This window comes from Sturnira hondurensis, unplaced genomic scaffold (genome assembly GCF_014824575.4).
Source record: "Sturnira hondurensis isolate 20B ecotype Veracruz unplaced genomic scaffold, ASM1482457v3 Scaffold0000648, whole genome shotgun sequence".
Taxonomy (NCBI): Eukaryota; Metazoa; Chordata; class Mammalia; order Chiroptera; family Phyllostomidae; genus Sturnira; species Sturnira hondurensis.
Window position 1 is genome coordinate 4,262,170 of NW_028073279.1, and position 21,315 is coordinate 4,283,484.

Here is a 21,315-nt window from a genome sequence, read left to right on the forward strand (position 1 = left end):
TTGCAACAACCAATTTGTTGTAAGCTGACTATGTGCAAAGTACTGTGCAGAGGAGACGAATATGACCTTATTAACCTTTGGGACAATTATTGTTCTTCTTTCTTAGATAATGATGTTGAAAATGACCTTCAATCACGCATCGGTTGAGCACTGCAAGGCACAATCAGAAAAGCAGAAAGAATGCAACTTCTTCTTAATAGCCGTCCGCCTGGCTTCCCTGAACCAGATCTTGGATCCCTGGGTCTATCTGCTGCTAAGAAAGATTCTTCTTCGGAAGTTTTGCCAGGTAGCCAATGCTGTCTCCTGCTGCTCTAACAATGAACAGAAAGGGCAGCCTATCTCATTATCCAATGAAATAACACAGACAGGAGCATGAAAGAAAACACTTAATCAATTTGCATGTTCACAGCTTTCTGCAACAAATAGCCTTAAAACTTACTGTGAATTTAGGTATCTCTGGCGTGCCATTGTTTGTGCATCAAAGTAGAATTTTTGAAATAAGGCTGAATGGTCTCAGCATAGATAATTCCCTGTGCCAAAAGTACTGAAAAACAAAAGAAAATATATGAAATAACAGTCAAGTGTTTTGGCTTCTCTGCCATTTGTAGCTGAATATGTGATTATTTATAAGTGATCTTGATCTGTGCTGGGTGGGTGGGGAAAGTTATTATTCTCATATACTGAGTACACAGTGGGTTTAATGCGTATATCATCGAAGACAAGGCAACTGTTTGGTTCTTTTCAGAGTCCTTGGTCTTTCGTGTTCTCTCTCACTCTCTACTTCTCTTTCTCTCTGTGTCACTCTTTTGCCCCTTACACTTTTCTAAAAAGTTGAACTAAGATGAAAAAATGTATCTACAATATTCACTGGTATTAATGTTATTTAAGTATTGTTCAATATGTAAATTAGGTGTTAAGTTTACAAAGTTTAAGCTTTGGTTGTGTTGGTAATTAGGTTTACTTACTATCTGAATAAGAGCCAATTCCATTTATTTTTAAGTATGTGTGGACTTGTTACTGTTCAAACTGCTGAATGTTCTTCCTTTTGAACACATCTTTAATCCCTACAAGCCTGGAGAAGATTCGTGAACCTGACCATGAGGGTCAGTGCAGTGACCTTTCAGAATGCATTTGAGGACTGATTTGAGCACTAATATAAGTGTTCTGGTTAATTATCTCTGATTTTTCCACCAAAAGTATTCTTTAGTCTTTGGGATATTTAAATACTAACTCTGACTCTAAGACCAATAAAATTTTGAGAGTTCCATAAAGACTTTTCATAGTTTGGCCTATTTATTGAATAAGGAAATAACAATACTGACCTTCCTTGCAGCACTTTCTCTGTCTTCTCCTCAGAGTAGCTCTATCTAAATACTTATCATTAAATATTTTTGTTATAGTCTACATGTATATAACCTTAATAGCTAAGCTTTATATCTTTTAGGCACAAGTAGATCACAACTTTAAATTTTGATGATTGCACTTTTTAAAAGCATTTTCCCAACAAACACAACAGTCTTTTAAGTTAAGCCTACACAAAATGTTCTTTGTATTCTTGGAAGCATTCATTTTGTAAACTACTTAACATTTTCTCATGATTCTAATCTCCAGGTTACTTTACTGCTTTCCAGGTTTAAAAAAAAAAGAGATTTTTTTATCTAGTAACTTTATTTGTCTTTGAGTGTTGTAGGCATTTGGAAAAGAATTAGCTTGAACAGTTACCATATATCTATTAGATTACTATGTACACTAGCCTAGGTCCTTCCGGAATGGTCATTCTAAATGACCATGTCAAACTGAGTGAGAAGATAAGATCTGCTGGAAGTATTCACAATAGTTCTGCAAATGTAGGTTTTGGAAACAATGGTGATAAATGACCAATGTGAAAACCCCATTTTAAAATCTCTCTATGCCTTAGTCGGATTATCCCACAGGTCACTTCCTTGCGGTATGAGACAAAACCATCTACTTCAGAAAAAAAAGTTCACTTACATGACCTTGTGATAAAAAGGCTTTACTTCTTCAATGGACCTCTGACCCCAGGTTATGATCAGGTAGACACATACGCAATGGGGTTATTTTTCCCAACACCTAGCACCGCACTTGGGATACAGAAAGTGTTCAAACTTTGTTCAGTGAGTGAATGAATAAATGTCTGCCCAACAAGAGTGCTATTGGCTAGGCACCACCACACAGTTGAAGTGCTTTATGCCATTACAGTTTGTCAGGCTGATGAAGTGAATGATCCCTGCTTATTTAATTATAGAAATGTGAATTTATCTTCAAATGTGTAGTGTCATATTGCTGCACAACAAAGTGCTTTATTTGTATTAATAATTTAAGATACTGATAAATCCAAGAGATAATGGAGATTACTGTCAAAGAAAAATCCCTTTTTATTCAACCACAGAAATACATGAAGACAAAAGAGCCTGAGACTTGTTCTTAACCACAAAATAAATTCATATCCCAAAGACCTGGTAGGAGTGGAAAAATGGCAGGTTTTTGAGGTGGAAAAGGAAGAAATTATGAAATGGCATGTGAGTTTTGTTATCTAGGCAGCCATTTGTTAGTCCAGGGAAAATCTGACAAGAAATAGATGTCAAATAGTTTTAGTCTTGGGATGATAGTTGAGGTTAGATTTCATAGACATTGTGCAGAGGCTTTAGATGTGGTTTGGAAGTAGACATCTAGAGTCATCATAGAAGAGTATGACTATTTCCAAGTTTAAGTTCATTGGTCTTAAAATTCACTCCATAGACTTAGTTTATCTGGGCAAGAAAAAAAATGCATGCATAAATTAAGACAATTCCTAAACTTCATATTGTTGGTAAAATAAATAAATAGAAGTCTAGGAGACCACATGGAAAGAAATGAGTGAGTAGAATGTGGAAATATAATAAAATCAGCCATCAAAATATTTTATGATGGAGTCCTGATTTTCTAATGGTAAAGTTGTACTGCTGTGCTGAGTGAAATAAGAAAATCAGGACATGCTACCCAATAGGAACAGTTTGCTTTTAAGATAAAATAGGTGTGGTGGATGTCCTAAACATATTTAAAGTTGAAAAGTGTAATGTGTTATCTCAAAATTTACCAAATTTACCTATTGCTGTATCCAAGAAATTTCAAGGAAACCTAAGTGTTTAATCATGCCAGATTTAAATGACAATGAGTTTTAAAAAGTGAATATATATTTCTGCTTAACACTTTTTTAGTGTGTGAAAGATCTCAGGACCATGTCACAGAAAAGAAACCGTAGAAGCTCATGTACAAGTTAACTATGGAGACCCTGTGACCACACTGGCACACTTAGACTTTTCCACCAGTACTTCAAAACGTGCTGGTCCCAAAACGAGGTATTCTAATATTACATTTTTAAGTAAATTACACTTTCTATTTATTTAATGCTTTTTATATTTTTGTTGGTTTTGACTCCAAATTAGTAATTGGCTTTTAATCCCACAATTGTGTGGAAAACAATTGTTTTTCTGCAACAACAGTTATTTAATAGTTCTTTTGTATTGGGATCAAGTTGGAGACAGAAAATAGGAAAATTTTGTTCTTTGTAATTTTAGGCACATATATTGCCCACTTCTTTTCATAATTTAACCCCAAAAGCTACTGTTGAAATCTACAGGATCCTGGAAGATGAGTGGCACAGAGAGACTGCAAAGTATTTATTACTGAAACCCTATGGAATAGTTAAAATTTCTATGATTTATCTCCATGAAAAGTTTAGTCCATATTCCGTGCCAAATCTTCGCCACTGCTGGTTTATTGCTGGTTTCGTGGTCCTATATGTCTAAAAAAATCGATAAAACTAATGTCTAAATAAATGTAAAGAATTGTTCAATGAATGAATTACATCATTTTCAGAATGAAAACTTTAATACTGTGACTACGTCCATGGGACCGTTTTCCGAGTTGCAATAAAATGCTATAAGAGGTGGCATGTACCTGCGGTTTCACCCCCCAGGTTGTGACAGAACCAGTGTACAAATTTGAAAAGCAACCTAAGACTCATGTACACACTTGTTAAGAAGCTGGAGCTCAGTGTGCTAGGACAGCGAGTAGGTGCTGATTACATAGGATGCACGGAACAGAAAATTCTGGTTTTTCATAGAATTTCATTATATTGGTAGCATGTGTATAGATGCTAATATCATACAAATGTCCTTATTTACCTGGATTACGCCAACCAAAAAGACTTTAACTTTATTATGAAAGTGTATCTATGGTAATCAAGTAAAACCTTGTCTATGTCTTCCTTGAATGCATCAAATCTACAATAAAGTCATTTTTTTTCAAAAAACGATGAACAATTCATTTTTAAGTCAGATGTGAAGATATCTTCAAAACATGCTTTTTAACAATTCCATCTCACTCTCCCCTGTACTCTATTCTTTTAAGGGATGAAAGGAAAGGGAATTTTTATTTTACATATTCTCTATTTTATAATTCCTAAAAGGAGTATTGTATTTAAAGGCTTATAATTTATATAAGTTGAGTTGTAAACCATGACATTACCATACCATCAGCTGAGTATGATTTTCTTGATATCTGATTGAAATAGAATTCAATCAAATATATACCATATTCATTTATATATCACATTTTCTTTACTGAGAATTAAATTTTTTTCCAGAAGTTTTACTTCAGCTTCATTGCATAAGCAACCCAAATGTCTCCCGGGTTACATATTTCTTCACTGGAAACAACACTGTTCCTCCCAGACTCCTTGCCTCCAACATGTTTATTCTTTTTTATTTTTTCGTGGAGAGAAAGTAACAAATATTTACTATTGGTGAGGCAGGGATTGTTTTCAAGAGGTGAGAGAATGGCTTCATATTTCTAATATGCTAATGTCCTAATTTATGAAATAGGTTTGAGTCTGTTTTTTTAAAAGATTTTATTTATTTTTGGAGAGGGCAAGGGAGGGAGAAAGAGAAGTAGAGAAATGTTAATGTGTGGTTGCCTCTCACATGCACCCCCTACTGGGGACCTGGCCTGCAACCCAGGCATGTGCCCTGACTGGGAATCAAACCTGTGATCCTTTGGTTCACAGGCTGGTTCTCAGTTCAGTGAGCCACACCAGCCAGGGCTGAGTCTGTTTTTTCAATAATCCTGCTTTGATGAAACAATTTTATTATTGGAGCAAAGATAGGAAAGAAAGAAATTACCCTCAGGAACAAATCAACCTTTTCAGGCTTTTTTAGCATTTTGGAGATAATTCCACATCTGAAGTTATTTTCAAATGTGCAGGCCATAAATTCTTTTGTCACTTGATTTGGAATTAGAATATTTTGGCCTTTAATTAAAGTGAATCAGATATCTAGCCAAAGCTAGCCAGTCACCCAATTCTAATTATTATTTGAAGAATTCCTTTATATAGTTTTGTTTCTGTAGAAATCAGAGCTGTAATGGTAAGCAGAGAAAATGCATATGACTTACTGATACACTTCTATGTTATTTTAACTTTTGACAGGATACTTATGTGGAATGGGCACAGAGTGGGTTAGAGAATACAGAGAAAGATATGGAGGAAAACCTGTACATTTCCAACCCTGTTAACCAGCTTCATCCTTTTAGGCCATTCCCTAGAAGCAAGGAGAGGAAGGGACCACATTTATCTTTACAGTGGAGTGTCAGTTGGTTCTATTTTGTAAGAGCAGGTTTTCCGTTTACTCAAGTCATCAATCACTGGCAGCTAAACGCTCTTTTTCCCAACCCATGTATATTATATATATTATTTATGTAATATTTCCCAGCCATCTATATAATATATGTGTATTAAATACTTTACCTTCTCCCTTTTTATTGACCAAATGAGTTATACAAATAGCAGAAAGTTGAACATTTCTTTAAGCAAACAAACTAAAACTAGGCACTAATTATCTTAATCTGGTTACAACAAACGAAGTGTGTCTAAGTAAGGACTGTGCTCACTGGCACTTCAATAGCTAATGTCAACTCAGTAGAGAAAGCATATGTCTCCCCACCAGCCCCACTCAGCAGCCTGTCTCTGTGCACTTGGTTAAGTGAAAAAGTATAGTTTTGTCACCTCTATGTAAAGCTTTAAATAAATGTCTCAACATGTTTTGAAAGCTTGTCTTCAGTATTGTGAAGACAAAGAATAAAAGAGACTGAAAAGTACATCAGAATTTTGGTGGCAATTCAAGTCATAGCTAGTCTGTATGTTTAATAAATGTATGTTATTTATGTGGTGTTTGTCAATGGAAAATAAAGTGGAATGTCCTGAAATGCTCCTGTCTTTTTTTCCTGATGTCAAATTATGTCAGGAATATTATAATTGTGTTAAATATTATCTTGAAATCCTATTTGATGTGCCTTGTCAAAATAACAGCACAAGGTAATACAACAGTATTGTATTATCTAGAACAATGAAATCATTTTGTTTCATATTCTAGAATCATCAACAGTACAAATTATAATTTATGTGCTATAAATTTGAGAGGTGCTTTTCCCCCATTTTCAATGTGATAATTATTCATGTGATAATAACAGGACTGTAGTTGTTAACACGAAAGCACATTTATTCTAAACTTAGTTCTTTCTCTCTCTTATGGATTCTAGAGTAATTTACTGGCAGTCAACATCAGAATCGTCCTTGGGTGTAGTCAGACCCTTTGGCAGTGTCATCACTGGCACTGGCATGAGTTGGTCACTAGTGGAGATGGAGGTGGGGCTGCTCCACTACCCAGTTTCATGTGCTCATTCGGGCCACCCTCCTCTTGCTTCTGCAGTGAAGGAAGTTCTGTACAATGTTGAAACAAAAGCCAAGCTTTTTAAAGGGAGCTCGTTGATCTTACTCTCCTTGTGCCCAAGAAAAGGCATTTTGGGAGGGCTTTGTCCTAAACCCCCAAAGGTATTACAGTGTCTACAGTCTATGTTCTTTAGAATTTCAGGTAAACATGATTATGGCTACCTTTCAGTAGGCCAGAAATGTCCACCACAGTGCTTATGCACCTATGTGCTGTGAAATGAGATATTATCCAGTCCCACGTCCTTGGAGGACGTGGGATCAGATATCCTTAGTTATCCTTGGGGGCCATTGTGCTCGCCTAAAACACTCTTGAATAAATCCAGTTTGGAGAGTGGGTACTCAGAACCCAGGCCAGTCCTCCGACCCACACTTGTTCTTTCCTTCACCACATATCTGTCTTGCACCTGTATGTGCCAAGCATTCTGGTAGGTGCTGAGACATAAGAATTTTTTTAAAAAAAACTTTCAACAGATTTAGTAGGAGAATAAGAAATAATTTGATTAGAGCTGTGATTAAAGTAAGCATATGGGAGTATGTGAGCCTATGGAGGAGGTAACCCTAAAATAGGAAATGGTTTCTTGTTGGAAGTGAGATTTAATCTGCATTTTGGAGACAAGCATAGGTGTTAACCAAGAAAGGGAACACATTTTATGATACTTTTTCATTTTACTCTGCCCAAAGCATTACAGTTTCCGAGACATTGATGCTGACTAACTTCTAGTGGCTATTGTGGGAAGTGTGGGTCTGAACAGAGCATCTCTGTGGAAACTGCAGAGGGGGCAAGGGCGTCCTTGCATTGTAGGCTATTGAGCAGTATCTCTGGCTTCTCCCCACTAGATGCCAGTAACCCTTCCTTAGTTGACAATCGAAAATGTTGCCAGACATTGCCAAATGTACCATGGGTGACATGATTGCTCCCAGTGGAGAACTTGGTGTCTGTGGCCACCCAGAAGGGGCCGTATGTCAGGACAGGCCATCTGTGAGATCCAGGCTCTCACAGGCACCGCCCTGGCATTTCCAGAGGCAGCAGGCAGCAGGCCACCAGCTTGTGTCTGGCTGCACAAAAATGTGGTACTGCCACTATGACAATGCCCAGATCGCCCCAGCCCTGATCCCCTTCTGTAATTGCATAAACCTATTCACAAATGAACAGGTACGATTTCTTAGAAAGTATCACCTTTCTATTGATGCTTCCAATCCCTATTTTGTTCTTGATAAGAGGCCCTAGGGTTATATGTCTCTCAAAGGGATATCTAAGAAGAGTGAGTCCATTTCTCCCAGGACTTCAAAAAATCTGTTATAATTCCTTTTAAGTTCACATTTTCCAGACCGATGCCTTAGTGGGAGAGAACTAATTTACCAAATCCTGTCTTCAATGCTACTTCTGCATATTTGGTCTATAGAACAGACCCATAGCAGCTTTATTTAATCTGAAGGATTTTGCTCAAAGAGCAGTCAACTTTTAGGCAAATGTCTCTCAGCCTGGGTCTTTCTCAGTTTATGGCAGTCTGCGGTACCTCAAGTGTAGGACTACGATCATATATTTTGATGACAGAATTCAAGCCATGATCTCTATACCTGTATGGAATGGAAAGCTGAAAAACTTAAATCCCAAATCCGACCAAAAAATAAAATTAGAACGACAGTATCCATTGGTCTATTTCTGAGGCCAAGTAAGAAAGGTCTGTGGCTTCTTATACACTTGTTTTAAAAGAAGGCTTTGAATATAATATGCAAAGTTGTTTGACTCTCGTTTTGAAAAGAACATCAGAAGAAAATAATCTGAAACCATTACAACCAGCTGAGGTACTTAATACCCAGTAGAACAGTGGTTCTTAATCTCTCTGGGATCAGAGATCCCTGTGAGAACCTTCATGGTGCAGAGGCTGTGGTGGCCTCCTGATGTCTGTCTATGGAAGTCTTGGAAGTTGATGGACACAGGTTAAGAATTCTCACTGTGAGAGTCATTATGACTCAAGGAACCTCACAAGTTTCTATGTTTGGTTAGGAAGCTAAAATGTAAACCTGGAACTGAGTCAATGTAATTGCTTCTCTGGGAATGCCAAAATTCCTTAACATCTCACTTTATGCCCATAGTAATAAATCAACATAATCAGGGGTATCATTATTAAAAAGACCACTAGTCACTTTTTAAAATTGCCATTATATGGGGGAAAGGAAACAACATAATCCCAATTAGAGGAAGAACAATATAGGTTGCTCACCAAAAAACAGGTCCAAAACAAAAGAACCATTAAAAAAAACTTACACACTGTCCAGTGATGCATTTGCCGTAAAACAAAGAGCTTGTTTCAGTTTTGCTTTGTGCTGACACAGCAAAAAAGATTTACCATCAAGCTAGTCAAAGTCAGTAAAAAAACCACCCCACCTGAAAAATGCAATACGCTATACACAAACAGGTGAAAAGGTTAACCTGTAACCTGTTTACATGTAACCTGTTATTTTTCTCTTACTCTTTGTTATGTCATTTTATGTTGCTACATGTGTACATGGGCACATATGTATTTACGGTCCTGCATGCACTACATTTTTGCATTGCTATTTAGACTGAAAGCAGCAAGGATGACCTTACCGATTGACCCCTTCAGTGAGAATGCAAGGCATACACTTACAGACCTTACAAATGTAAAATTAATGATGCTTTAAGCCAACACTTACAGCTATTAGTAGAATGCTCTATTGAAGTTCACAGTTTTTATTTCTCTAGAGGGAAATGTCTGGAGCAATTAATGACATATGTCTTTGAATTTTTCTTGCTGTATTGAGGAAGATGGAAGTGAGATCTTAGAGCACTGAAGTCCATTGTCTATTGCAAACAACTCTCTGACACCAAAGCACCCTACCTGCTGAATGCGCGTGCATAAATCGGGCAGCTGTACTAGTGTGCGTGAAGTTGTAGGCTGACTTCATGAAGCAGTGGTTTGGAGTCTTTCTTCTGAGAAGCTCCATGAAAAGCCATCTTTAGAGGAAAAGCGATTGTACTTTATCTTCAAAGCTCCTTGACCATTAAGATTTTATTTATTCAGTTAGTTAGTTACTTAGTTAGTTAATTAGTTTTGCTCAGAAGTTTCCTTTGAAAACTGCAATGACAAAATTAATCTTTACTTAAACATTTTGAAGAAATTTTATTGCCAAAGTCTGAAGGGATGCAGCCTTAATTAGAATGCACGGCTCCTCTCTTCATCCCAGAATTGCTCCCACCAAGGTCATTTTGAAAATTCTTGCCATTATCCCTTCTCCAGAATTGTCACTGATAGCTGAATGACTTAACTTCATTCATATTTCCACACTATGAAGAGATTATATATTCAATTTAAAATATTTTAAAGGATTGTTCAAGCAAAGTCATTCCACTAAAATGCTAAAGTTTTGTGGGTCGTAGTAGAAGAGAATACCTTGCAACATTGAATAAGGAGTCAAAACATGTACCCACTCATCTGATTTGCTATTCACTGGCTACTTGCCCTGAACAATTCAGTAAACCTCATCAAATTTGAGTTTTCTCATTAGCACAGGATCATTGGGCTTAAGGCAATTAAAATAAGGACACTTTTGAAAGCACTATATGAATAGTTAATGGATAATATTATTTTATTGCCCTCATTTTATTAATAGAACAACACTAAAAAGTGATTATGATTTTCTCATCTCAAACAACTATTGGACGGACAGTCTTGCTAAGTTAGTGCTGGGCACCCACCAGAACATGCAAATGACATTGAAAGACCCATTCTGGTTCCACGCAGGAAAAGATACACAGCTTCTCTGAAGGTTACTTGCCTCTTCTGTACAAGCAGGGGTTGGTCTGTGTGTGTGGTAGCTTCTAACTGTAAAGACATAGTTCTTTCTCTCTGGAGTATCATGAAGCTTATCTTGTCAACTAAACACAATTTTTTTCCAGAGTCTTGAAAAAGTGCTCATAGAAAACCTGCAGGAGACTTAGATAGCAAGGCACATAAAAGTTTCTGTTCTTTTTCCTTTAAAGACAATTTTAAGGTTCCCATTCTTCCTCTGTTATGAGATTTTTCTCTTTTCTCAACCAGACTTTAAGATCCTTGCATCCAAAGGCCATGTCTTCCGTTTAAGTTTTTCTGAATTCTTTTTATTTGTTTCTCATCCAAACTACTAAGTCCATCACTTAAGTTGTTAATAATGGGCCTTGTTTACTTCTTTCTTTTTGGCTCAGGAAATGACATAAAATACATTAGATGTATAGGTTTTTGTACATTTGAGCATATCAATGTGGGCATGTATGTAATGTCTATTATATCTTAAATGTTTATTTCTTAAATCAGCTTAATTTTTAATCGCATCATTACGTACATACCTTTAAAAAGTGAAATAGTGCTAAAGGCTTATTAGGAAACCCACACTCGTCATTCTAACTCTGTACGCACCACTCGGTTGTAGAGGTGCCAAACCTTCAGCTTTTTTTCAACATGTTTTCTAGACATTATGAAATACCATCACATTTCTAAATAACATACTTACGTTGCTGTCTCTTGCTTCATCACCTTTAAACATTATTCTATGCTGGTTTTCTGTTTTGTGGGTTTAACTCTCTCCTCACCCACTATAGCCGTAACACAATTTTTATTAGATCAGTATTCTGTGTTTGCATTTTTCTGACGGTGCTGACTCAGTAGTGCTGTGATCATGTTTGTCTCTTGGACACATTTTCTTTTTTTTCTAGAGTTAAGACATTAAATTTGTCTTTGCCTTCTTTGTGTCAGTGGCTTAAATCTAAATGGTTCTCCAAATGCCAAAAACCTGTCTAATAATTTTCACCATCTTTAGAATCCAACATCCTGATGTCTCTGCTGCTCCTTCACTGGCCCCTCTTTCATTAGATATTGTCTCTAGATCCCGTGTCTTGAATTTTTTCTTGAAATCATCCCCTTATTTTGACCACACTTGCTTTTAAATGTTTTTTTTTAATAAGAAAAAAATAGGTAACCAAACTCCTCAAAAGGGGAAGAGAGTGGTCTTAAATGAACATGGACACAAATGACAACAGTGGCAATAGCCATAGGGGTAAGTATCTCAGGAGCGCCAATACTTTACAAATGTTACCAAATTCTCATTCAGATGCCACAATGTAGGTGTGGCTGCTATCACCACTTTGAGGGTAAGAAGACAGGCTCAGGCAGGTGAATCACTTGGCCAAGTGAGAACTGAAGCTAGGGGTTCACACCTGATTTCAGGTCAGATTTTAGTCATCGCATAATTCCTGAGAAAAGAAATACTAATGTGGTTTCTTTTTGACGCTTCAAATTTATCTTTGAGGGCAGCTCTAAGGCCCCATGAGAGAAAGACTTGGACCATGAGAGAGCGCCTGAATGTTTCCAACAGCCAGAAGCAATCTCCTGCAGCAGCCTAGAGGTAGCTTTTCCAGCAGCACTGATTAGATTTGGCCCACGAGTTTCTCTGCAATTACTCGAAAGCCCTGATGCATTCTGGGCAGGTGCACAGTGTTGCCACCACGCAAACCCTTTCTTCTTAGGTGCAGAACCACTTCTGCCGTGGAGAGAATATTGGCTATCTCACAGCAGATGCTGCACAGGAAAGCTGTACTTCCACTTCCTGCCTCAGCTTGTGGGTTTTCCCGAAACAGAGTTTAATCACAATTGGGGCTACTCTTTATACGTGTCTTTTAGCTCTTTGTTTTTTGTTTCTTTTTTGTTTTCCTTTCACACTTCCTCTCTTGCTTTTGTAAGATAACCTGGGAGCAGGTTTACTGAGAAGCAGAAAGTAAAAGGTACTCTTGCTTCCTAATTACGGAGAAACTACCCTTCTGGAGAATTTGTAAACCACAGGACAGGAAAGAGGGAGAGCAGGCTCTTTTCTCAGCAGTGAAACCATTTCACTTACTGTCTTTCTCGGCTTAATTCTAAAATTTGCTCCAGCTTCTTTCTGCAAAAGGCAAGCAGTTCCAGAGTGGAGCATATTTTGTTTTTAAGAGAAAAACTTCTGTGTCCTGTTTTGATTCTTTCTTCCCTTGTTGCTAGCAGGCAAAATATATTTGGTGTATCTGATATTTTATTTACCAATATTCTGCCAGGTTTCCCTTCAACTGGCTGCTCTGGTTTCCACAGGACTGGTTAGACCAATTAGAATACCACAGAATGGTTTGCCCAAAGGAATAAAATCTTGGCAACTCCAAAACTCGAATTCTATTGTTATCACTAAGTTGAAAAGGCAACCCACCCACATCTGTATAACTTAAAAAATTGGTGCATCTTGGAGTTTATTTTTGGTCTCATTTTGTACTTTGTCTTTTGACCGTTTCGATATAATAGCAAAAGTAATCAACAATTCTCAGGGATCTCAGGGGTCAGTTGACATTTATTCAGAGTGGGAGCACCTCATTATATATAAATCTTTATTAAAAAATGTTTTTCCTAAGTTGGAGTTAGTAAAGCCAAATCAAATGAGTCACCACTTAGGGAAATGTTTGAAGGCCAAAGTCCCTTCTTCTTGCCATCTTTGATGTCATTTGCATTAGAAATAGAACCTAGAGATCTTCATAAAGGCTTGTTAATAATGATAGAATGTTAAAAATAACGTAGTGATTTATGGACATTATTTCATGAGAGTAAATTTTAACAAGAGAACGCATTCAGAAAAAATTAAAATAACAATGATTACAATGATTACATTGCTGGAAGTTTATGGGAGACACCACGTTTACTTTCATCAGATGAAGTGGACCGTTCATACAAATTTAGGGGCTCTTCCCCTGTTCCCCAACATGACCATTTGGAAAAAAGAGAGGGACATCCTTGGAGAAAGGCAAGAGGCAACGAGTATGGGAACCAGATTAGGAGGATTTTTTCCTGGGTGAGAAGCATCATGGTCATTTTGCCTTCAGGGGTAGGACAGTGTGTGTTTTGGAGTCAGATCTGTTAGCAACTGTGGGATAATAGCTGTGGAACTTGTACATAGTTTCTTAAACTCTGAGATTTTTGTATTCTTGTATTAAGAATTGGATTTTTTTTCACTTAATTTTATAAGGTAGCTGAGTGGATTAAATATGCAAATATTCCAGAAGAAGGGTGGGTCCAATAAATATGCAAGAGATGTGATTATTGGTGTATTGATGTGTATTAGTAGGTTAGTAGTGGTAATGGGAGCCACGATAGTGACTTTAATGGCTCGAGGACTCCATTAGCCATATTGGTAATGTGGAAAAGACATCCATCCTCTGTACCCATCCCTCAATATTATTTGGGGAAACCCAAGCATACAGCGTTGTGTTTGAAAGGACACGAGCTAAAATGAGGGTAAATTTGGAGGCACATCCTAGTTCTGTTAATTTATTAGTAGGCTGATCTTCATTAAGCTAACAATCTTCAGTCTCAGTTTCTTCAGCTATAAATTAAGATAATTTCATTTAAATGTATTGCAAACATTCCATGAAATAATACATGCAAATGCTTATTTAGTGCTTGACACATAAAAAAACACTCAATAAATGATTGTTATGTTACTGTAAATTAATAACATTAATTTACAAATTAATATATAAATTAATAATATTAAAACCGAGTTCAGAAGTTAAGTTGGCTCAGTTATTAACTGAGGCTGAATCTCTTCACAAGCAGACACATTGTATCCAACCTTCTCGAGACTTAGGATAAGAAAATAGGATATGGATAAACACTACAAGAAGTAGAAGAACTAACAAGTAACAGCAAAATAAGAAAATTTAATTCAAATTTTTTTCTGGCTCAAGCGTATGTCTTTGATATTAGAAAATGACTCCAAGCCCTGGCTGGTGTAGCTCAATGGATTGAGCATGGGCCTGCAAACAAAAGGATTGCAGTTCGATTCCCAGTCAGGGCACATGCCTGGGTTGCAGGCCAGTTCCCAGGAGGGGACTCACAAGAGGCAACCATACATTGACATTTCTCTCCTTCTCTCCTTCCCTTCCTCTCTAAAGATAAATAAATAAAAATCTTTTAAAAAACTGCATTAAAAAAATAAAAGAAAATGACTCCAGTAGCACAGAGGAAGTGTTTTGTTTTGTTTATTTATTCATGTATCTGTTTATGTATTTATTTATTTATGTTTTTATTGAGATATAATTGACATTATATTAGTTTAAGTTGTACAACAGAACAGAATGATTATATATATATATATATATATATACACACATATATATACATATATATATAAATGATTGCCATAAGTCTAGTTAACATCCATCACCTGACATACTTACATATTTTTTTCTTGTGATGAGAACTTTTAAAATTCACTGTCTTGGCAACTTCCAGATACAGTCATGTGACATGTAACGACATTTCAGGCAATGACGAGCCACGTATGCTATGGTTGTCCCATAAGGACTGTAACGGAGGTGAAAACTCCCTGTCACCTGGTGATACTGCAGCCCTTGTGACATCTGAGCACAGTGTGTTAACTCACGTGTTTGTGGTGCTGCTGGTGAAAACAGACTCACGGCACTGTCGTTGGCGTGAAAGTGCAGCACATACGACTGATTATGTGTCGTACCTAATACTTGGCATTACGTTCTGTCTATAATAAACAGCTATGTTATTGGTTTATGGTTTACTGTACTGTAATTTTTCATCATCTTATAGAGTGTACTCTTTCCACTTTAAAAAACTTATGCTGTAAAACTGTCCCAGCAGAAGCCTCATAATATTCTTGTCTCTTGATTGAATCATTTTCTCTTGTGCTTAATTTAATCTCTTGCTATTTTATAAATTGCATGAATCCTAAGTGTTTGTGAAGTCTACAGTCGTGTGCAACCAAGGCCTGTGCCTTCACATGCCTCCCTGCTCACTCGCCCAGAGCAACTCCCAGCCCTGCGAACTCCATTCATAGTGAGTGCCCTACACAGGTGCACTGGTTTTTGCTCTTTTATACTGTACTTTCACTAGACCTGTCATCTGTTCAGATATGTTTGAATACCCAAGTACTTACTCTTGTGCTATGCTTGCCTACAGTACAGTAATGCTTGTATAGGTTTATAGCTTAAGAGCAATGGGCTATACCATCCACATAGCCTTGGTGTGCAGTCAGCTCTGCCAGATAGCTTTGTGTCAGTGTGCACTCTGTCATGTTTGCACAATGACAAAATCACTGAATGGTGCATTTCTCGAAAGGTATCCCTGTCATTAAGCAGCTCCTGACTGTGTAAACACAGTATTGTTAACTAGGGTTGCCATGCTATGTGCACATTACATCCCCAGAACTTATAATGGGAAATCTGTCCCTTTTGGCCACCTTCATCACCTATTTCCCTCACCCCCACCCCCCACCTCTTACAGCAACCAACAGTTTGTTTTATGTTTGACGAGTTTGTTAAATTCCGCAGGAAAGTGAAATTATACAGTATTTGCTTTTCTTTATCTTATTTCACTTAGCATAAGGCTCCCAAGGTATAGTCATGTTGTTGCAAACGGCAGTATTTTCTTCTCTTTTATGGTTGAATAATATTCCATTCTCTGTATCTCACATTTCTAATCCACTTCTCTGTTGTTGGACACTTAGGTAGTTTCCATGTCTTGGCTATCATAAATAATGCTGCAATAAACATGAGAGTGCAGCTATCTATTTGAAATAGTGATTTTATTTCCATCAAATATATGCCCAGAAGTGAAATTGCTGGATCATATGGTAGTTCAACTTTTAATTTTTTGAGGAACCCAGAAGAGGTATTATGAAACAGTCCCTACAACAATTTCCTCAAGTGAAACCCAGAAAAATAAATAGTAAGGCATACAAGCAGAGGAGTATATCTCAGGATGGCAGCTTTTGTCTGAGAAGTAACAAATAGGATCTGGTGGAACTGGTTAATGCTGTCTCACTGTTATGTAAAGCAGACTGGTATAACCTGTGCCTGCCACCTGAACTTCCTAATGGGGAAAGGACTCTGGGGGTAATAACCTGTCGTTTATCGCGTGGCTGTAAATAATAGAAGAGAGAACGTGTGCAACCACTTGGTACGCATGCCAGTTTCCATCATCATCATCATTTCCTGTGCGAACTTCTCAGAGTTAGTATGGTCCAGGCAGGACACTAATTTATTTCTGGGTACCTTAAGGTCATTTACATTCTCTAGTAGTCCAGTCATTAGAAAATAGGATTACCAGAGAATGTTTGGACTGTGATGCAGTTGGGGAAAACACAATAAAAGGAGGCATTAAATCCGTTTAAATTAAAATCGAAGTGACACTTTTCCTCTTAGGACTTGGAACGAGAGCAGTAACAAGCTGGGCCTTAGTGGAACTGTGACTTCTCTGGTGATGACTATATCTACAAGAAAAAACATGAGGTCAAACATGTATGTTGGATATTGATAAATCCTAAGAAGAAATGAGAATCAGACTATTTATGTTGGATTTTGATAGATTTTGATCATCGATTAAGTGACTGCTTTATTTATGCAGTCATTCACAGATCTTTAAAATTAGCCCTGGCTGGTGTAGCTCAATAGATTGAGCACAGGCCTGCAAACAAAAGGATCGAGGTTCGATTCCCAGTCGGGGCACATGCCTGGGTTGCAGGCCAGTTCCCAGCAGGGAATGAATGAGATACAACCATACATTGATGTTTCTCTCTCTCTCTCCTTCCCTTCCCTCTAAGGATAAAGAAATAAAATCTTATAAAATAAAATAAAATGAGGCCCTAGCATATGGCCCTAGATGCTAGGGGACTGAGGGTCATCACTCATGGCTTTCAGATGTCAGACTCTGATACTTCAAGGTGAGGTATCAATTTTCATTCCTTACCTTTAGGACTTAAATATCTTCCCCAAGTGTCAATAACTTTGTTTCAATAACTTTGCTTTTTCTTTTCATTCCAAGTAGAATATATACTTATGAATAAAATTCAAGCAATGCAGAACACAAAGATCAAAGAAAAATTTCCTATATGCCACACTCAAATCTAATCATTGTAAACATTTTGATTAATACCTTCACAAGTACTTGTCTTTGCAAGTTTCTCCTCAGACCTGGCTTCATCTAAGAGCTATGGTGAGACTCCCTGAGTTACAGGAAAAACCCCACAGAGAGATTTTGACCTAATCTAAAGAGAAGCCAAATCCACACAGTCTAAGGTAGAAGGGCTTGCCTTACAAAGTTATGAGTCTCGTATTACCACAATTCAACAAATACTAGGAAATCACAAGGTGGTCTTCTGTAGAAAGAGGAATACAAACCTCTTCAAAACTTCCTACTCAGGATTCTATGATTTTATGCATCAAAATAGTCATGAAATAGCTATAATATTTGAAATGGGGTGAAAAATAAATTTGTCTGAATTTAGGAATTGAGCTTAGTGCTCTGCTTCAAACCCTCGCACACAAGGTTTGCACACGTAGTCTTTCCCTTCACACGTAGTCTGTAGTCTTCTTTCCCTTTCATACGTGGTGTGCAGTCTTCCTTCTGCAACACTTACTGCATTGCAGTTAAACTCCCTCTCAAAGCTGGCCTTTCAGAGTCTCTATTCACCTTATCCGTTTATGACATTTTAAAAAACTCTCTTCAGAAAAACAGCAAAAATATTGGAAAAGAGAGCAACAGCAATTATTTTCCAGTACTTATATCAGATTATTTGGTGGCCATTATTACCAATAACTTCATTAACTGGAGTATCAGATTGTCCTTGTTGAATATGCAAAGCTTCCAAGAATATAAATTTGGTCAAACTCAGCTTATGATCATTTTTACTATGTATAAAACATATTTTCAAAGAATAAACTCAGCATGAATAGTATTCATCAATCTGTATATATTACTGGCCCTATTTAGTGATTTTTAAAGTTTTATGACCAGGAGAATAGAGAAATCTACTTTAAAATACAGAAACAAATGATTTGACAAGTGTTTAGGGAAGTTTTTAAAATTTGAAATAAATGTAAGGAACCAATACCCTCACATAACTAGGAAGTTTGGGGTTTTTTAAAATTTTGTTTTGTTTTGATTAACAGAAGAATTGTTATTAAAGAAAGAGTATTTCATTTCAGAGATTGGGTGGAATAGATCAAGTTTTCCAGTTAAATCAAGCCTAAAGGAAATATACTACTTCTTTATTGAACAGCGTCCTTTACAGGGTTAGAAATAGTCACCTTCTTTGAAATATGGAATCAGAGGCTGACATCTTGATGGAAGTGTTGAAATTACTGCCATCATTAATCGCTTTCTGAAGATACACTATCAGGGTGCCACTGCAACCTGAAAGGCTTGTGACATTCAGAGGAAGGCGGTGAGTCACTTTGCGGGAAATTTGGGGGATTAAAGACATGGAATTGAAGCCTGGTTCCTGACTTACTGGATGTGTGACTTTGTTAATCTCTTTCTGTCTCTGTTTACTCACCTATAAATTAGACATAATGAAACCTGCCCCACAGGGTAGTGGAAGGAAATAAGGTAATGTATACATAAGGCACAGTAGGAACTCAAAAATTTATAGTCATTACTAACATTAAATAATACTACTTGCTTTTACAAAATATATTTATGCAACTTCCAGGAGAAATATGAGTTGTAATTGTGATAACAACAAAACAATACTGATAATCAACACTTGCGAAAATCTTTTATAATTTCTAAGGCATTTTAGCATCTGTAGTTTTAGTTGATCAAACCATTTAGGTAAATAAGGGAGTATTGTTATTAGTCCCACTTTATAAATAAAAAAATAAGAGAAGGTGAATATAAACTTCCAACTCTAACATAAATACATCATGGGGCTGTAACATACAGCATGGTGACCATAGTGAACGCTATTGTATTGTGTATTTGAAACTCATTAAGAGAATAGATCTTAAAAGTTCTTATTACAAGGAGAAAAACAACTATATGTGGTGATGAATGTGTTAAAAAATAAGAGTCAATTGAGTAAATTTTAAAGATCTTATTGGCTTTATTTATTTGGTAATTCACAAATTGGGCAACATCTCATCTAGCAGGTGGAAAGGAGCTCCAAGGGGTTGGAAATACACATGAATTGGGGCCAAGATAAGGAGGTTCTTACTGAAGAGTGAATAGTTTCAGGCAAGGTCACCTTCCTTTAGGGGAAGACAAGAGGTCTGTCAGGAAGATCGCCTCACTAGTGTTGAGCAGATGCTTCCAGATCTACTGGTTAAAGTGACATTGCTGAGAGAGGTTGAAATGGCACTTGGGTTAGGAATGAAGTCTGGGGTTGCCCAGGTGGAGCTTTTGGCAAATGACTCCATGTGGGGCCTGTTGTTTTCTTCCTTCCTTCCTTCCTTCCTTCCTTCCTTCCTTCCTTCCTTCCTTCCTAACAGATGTTAACTAGGCTTATTATAGTAATCATATCATGATAAATGCAAATGTTAAATTATTATATGTTACACCTGAAACAATATTTTATGTCAATTCACTACTAATCACAGTAAATGCAATACTTGTTATACTCATGTAAAGTTTGTAACATAACGAGAAGGGGAAACCCTGTCTGTGTTGATATCTATGTCTGTGGAATGGCCTTAACTAAGGAACAGGCAGGCTGAGAGCTCGCCGTCCAGGCCAGCAGAGAGAAGGGCCGCTGTGGTTGGCAGAGTGGGGTGAGGGGCAGGGCAACCTTCTGCTGCACGGGCTAGGCAGTCTGAGCTCTGCATCCCACATGCTGGCTCCCAGCCATTTCAGCACATAGCCATGGAGTCTAAGACTGATAAACAGTGAAAAATACACTTCCTTCCAAGAACTGAGAGCCTTTCAAGATAAACACATTCGGGCCACCTCCTTTTGTCATGCAAGGAAACTGAAATAAGAAATGTCAGCATGGCTCCAAGGCTTAGGTAGGTGGACACTTGGAGACATTTTCCTGCTCCTGTCAGGTGCTCATATCACTAGACCACAGTTTCCCAAGTTAATCCTGGTTATCACTTACTCAGCTCATTCAGTCTTTCATTCACTCACTCAGCCAGTTTGTATTCAGCTTCTCCTGTCTGCCTATTACTGTGCTGGGCCACACAGGGAGACTAGTTACCCTCAAGGAGGGTACCACACACCTCAGACTCCAGCATCCAAAAGTGTGCCTGAGCAGCCTCCCTCCGTCATTCCTGAAAGGCTTCTCTGGGCCTTTCGGGCAGAGACTAAATGAACAGGGTCGCTGCCGCCAAACACGTGTCAGATGGTTTCCCCGAACTGTACAAAATGTAGATTTCTGCCTAAGACCAGTTCACTTTTCAGTCGTCAGGAATTTCTAAGAAAATGACTCTAGTGCTAGGAGACTCTAGCTCCTGTCGTAGGTCCCATCACACATGTGAGTTCACCATAGTCCCACGTGCAGGCAGGCCCTTTGCAAAGCAAACCAGAGACAGGACACAGGTAGGATGCGGACCATGGAAAATCAATGAATACAAGATGAGTATGTTGCAGTGTGCAGAGGAGAAAGGATGAGGCTCTTAAAAGACTGTCGGGAAGTGGGAGGGAAGCAAACACATCCGGCTCTCATGTCCACATTCTGTGGTAGAGAAGAGGAGAATTTAACACCGAGGGGCT

At 37.6% G+C, this 21,315-nt stretch overlaps 1 protein-coding gene across 2 annotated transcripts in view; it reads left to right on the forward strand.

Annotated features, from left to right (window-relative positions):
* Nucleotides 1-21,315, forward strand: part of PTGER3 (prostaglandin E receptor 3) — an 83,739-nt gene that overhangs the window by 34,529 nt on the left and 27,895 nt on the right. For both annotated transcript variants that reach the window (XM_037042481.1, XM_037042491.1), the window contains exon 2: nucleotides 107-286. In XM_037042481.1, the coding sequence (XP_036898376.1) occupies nucleotides 107-286 (180 nt within the window). The remainder of the gene's footprint in view (nucleotides 1-106; nucleotides 287-21,315) is intronic.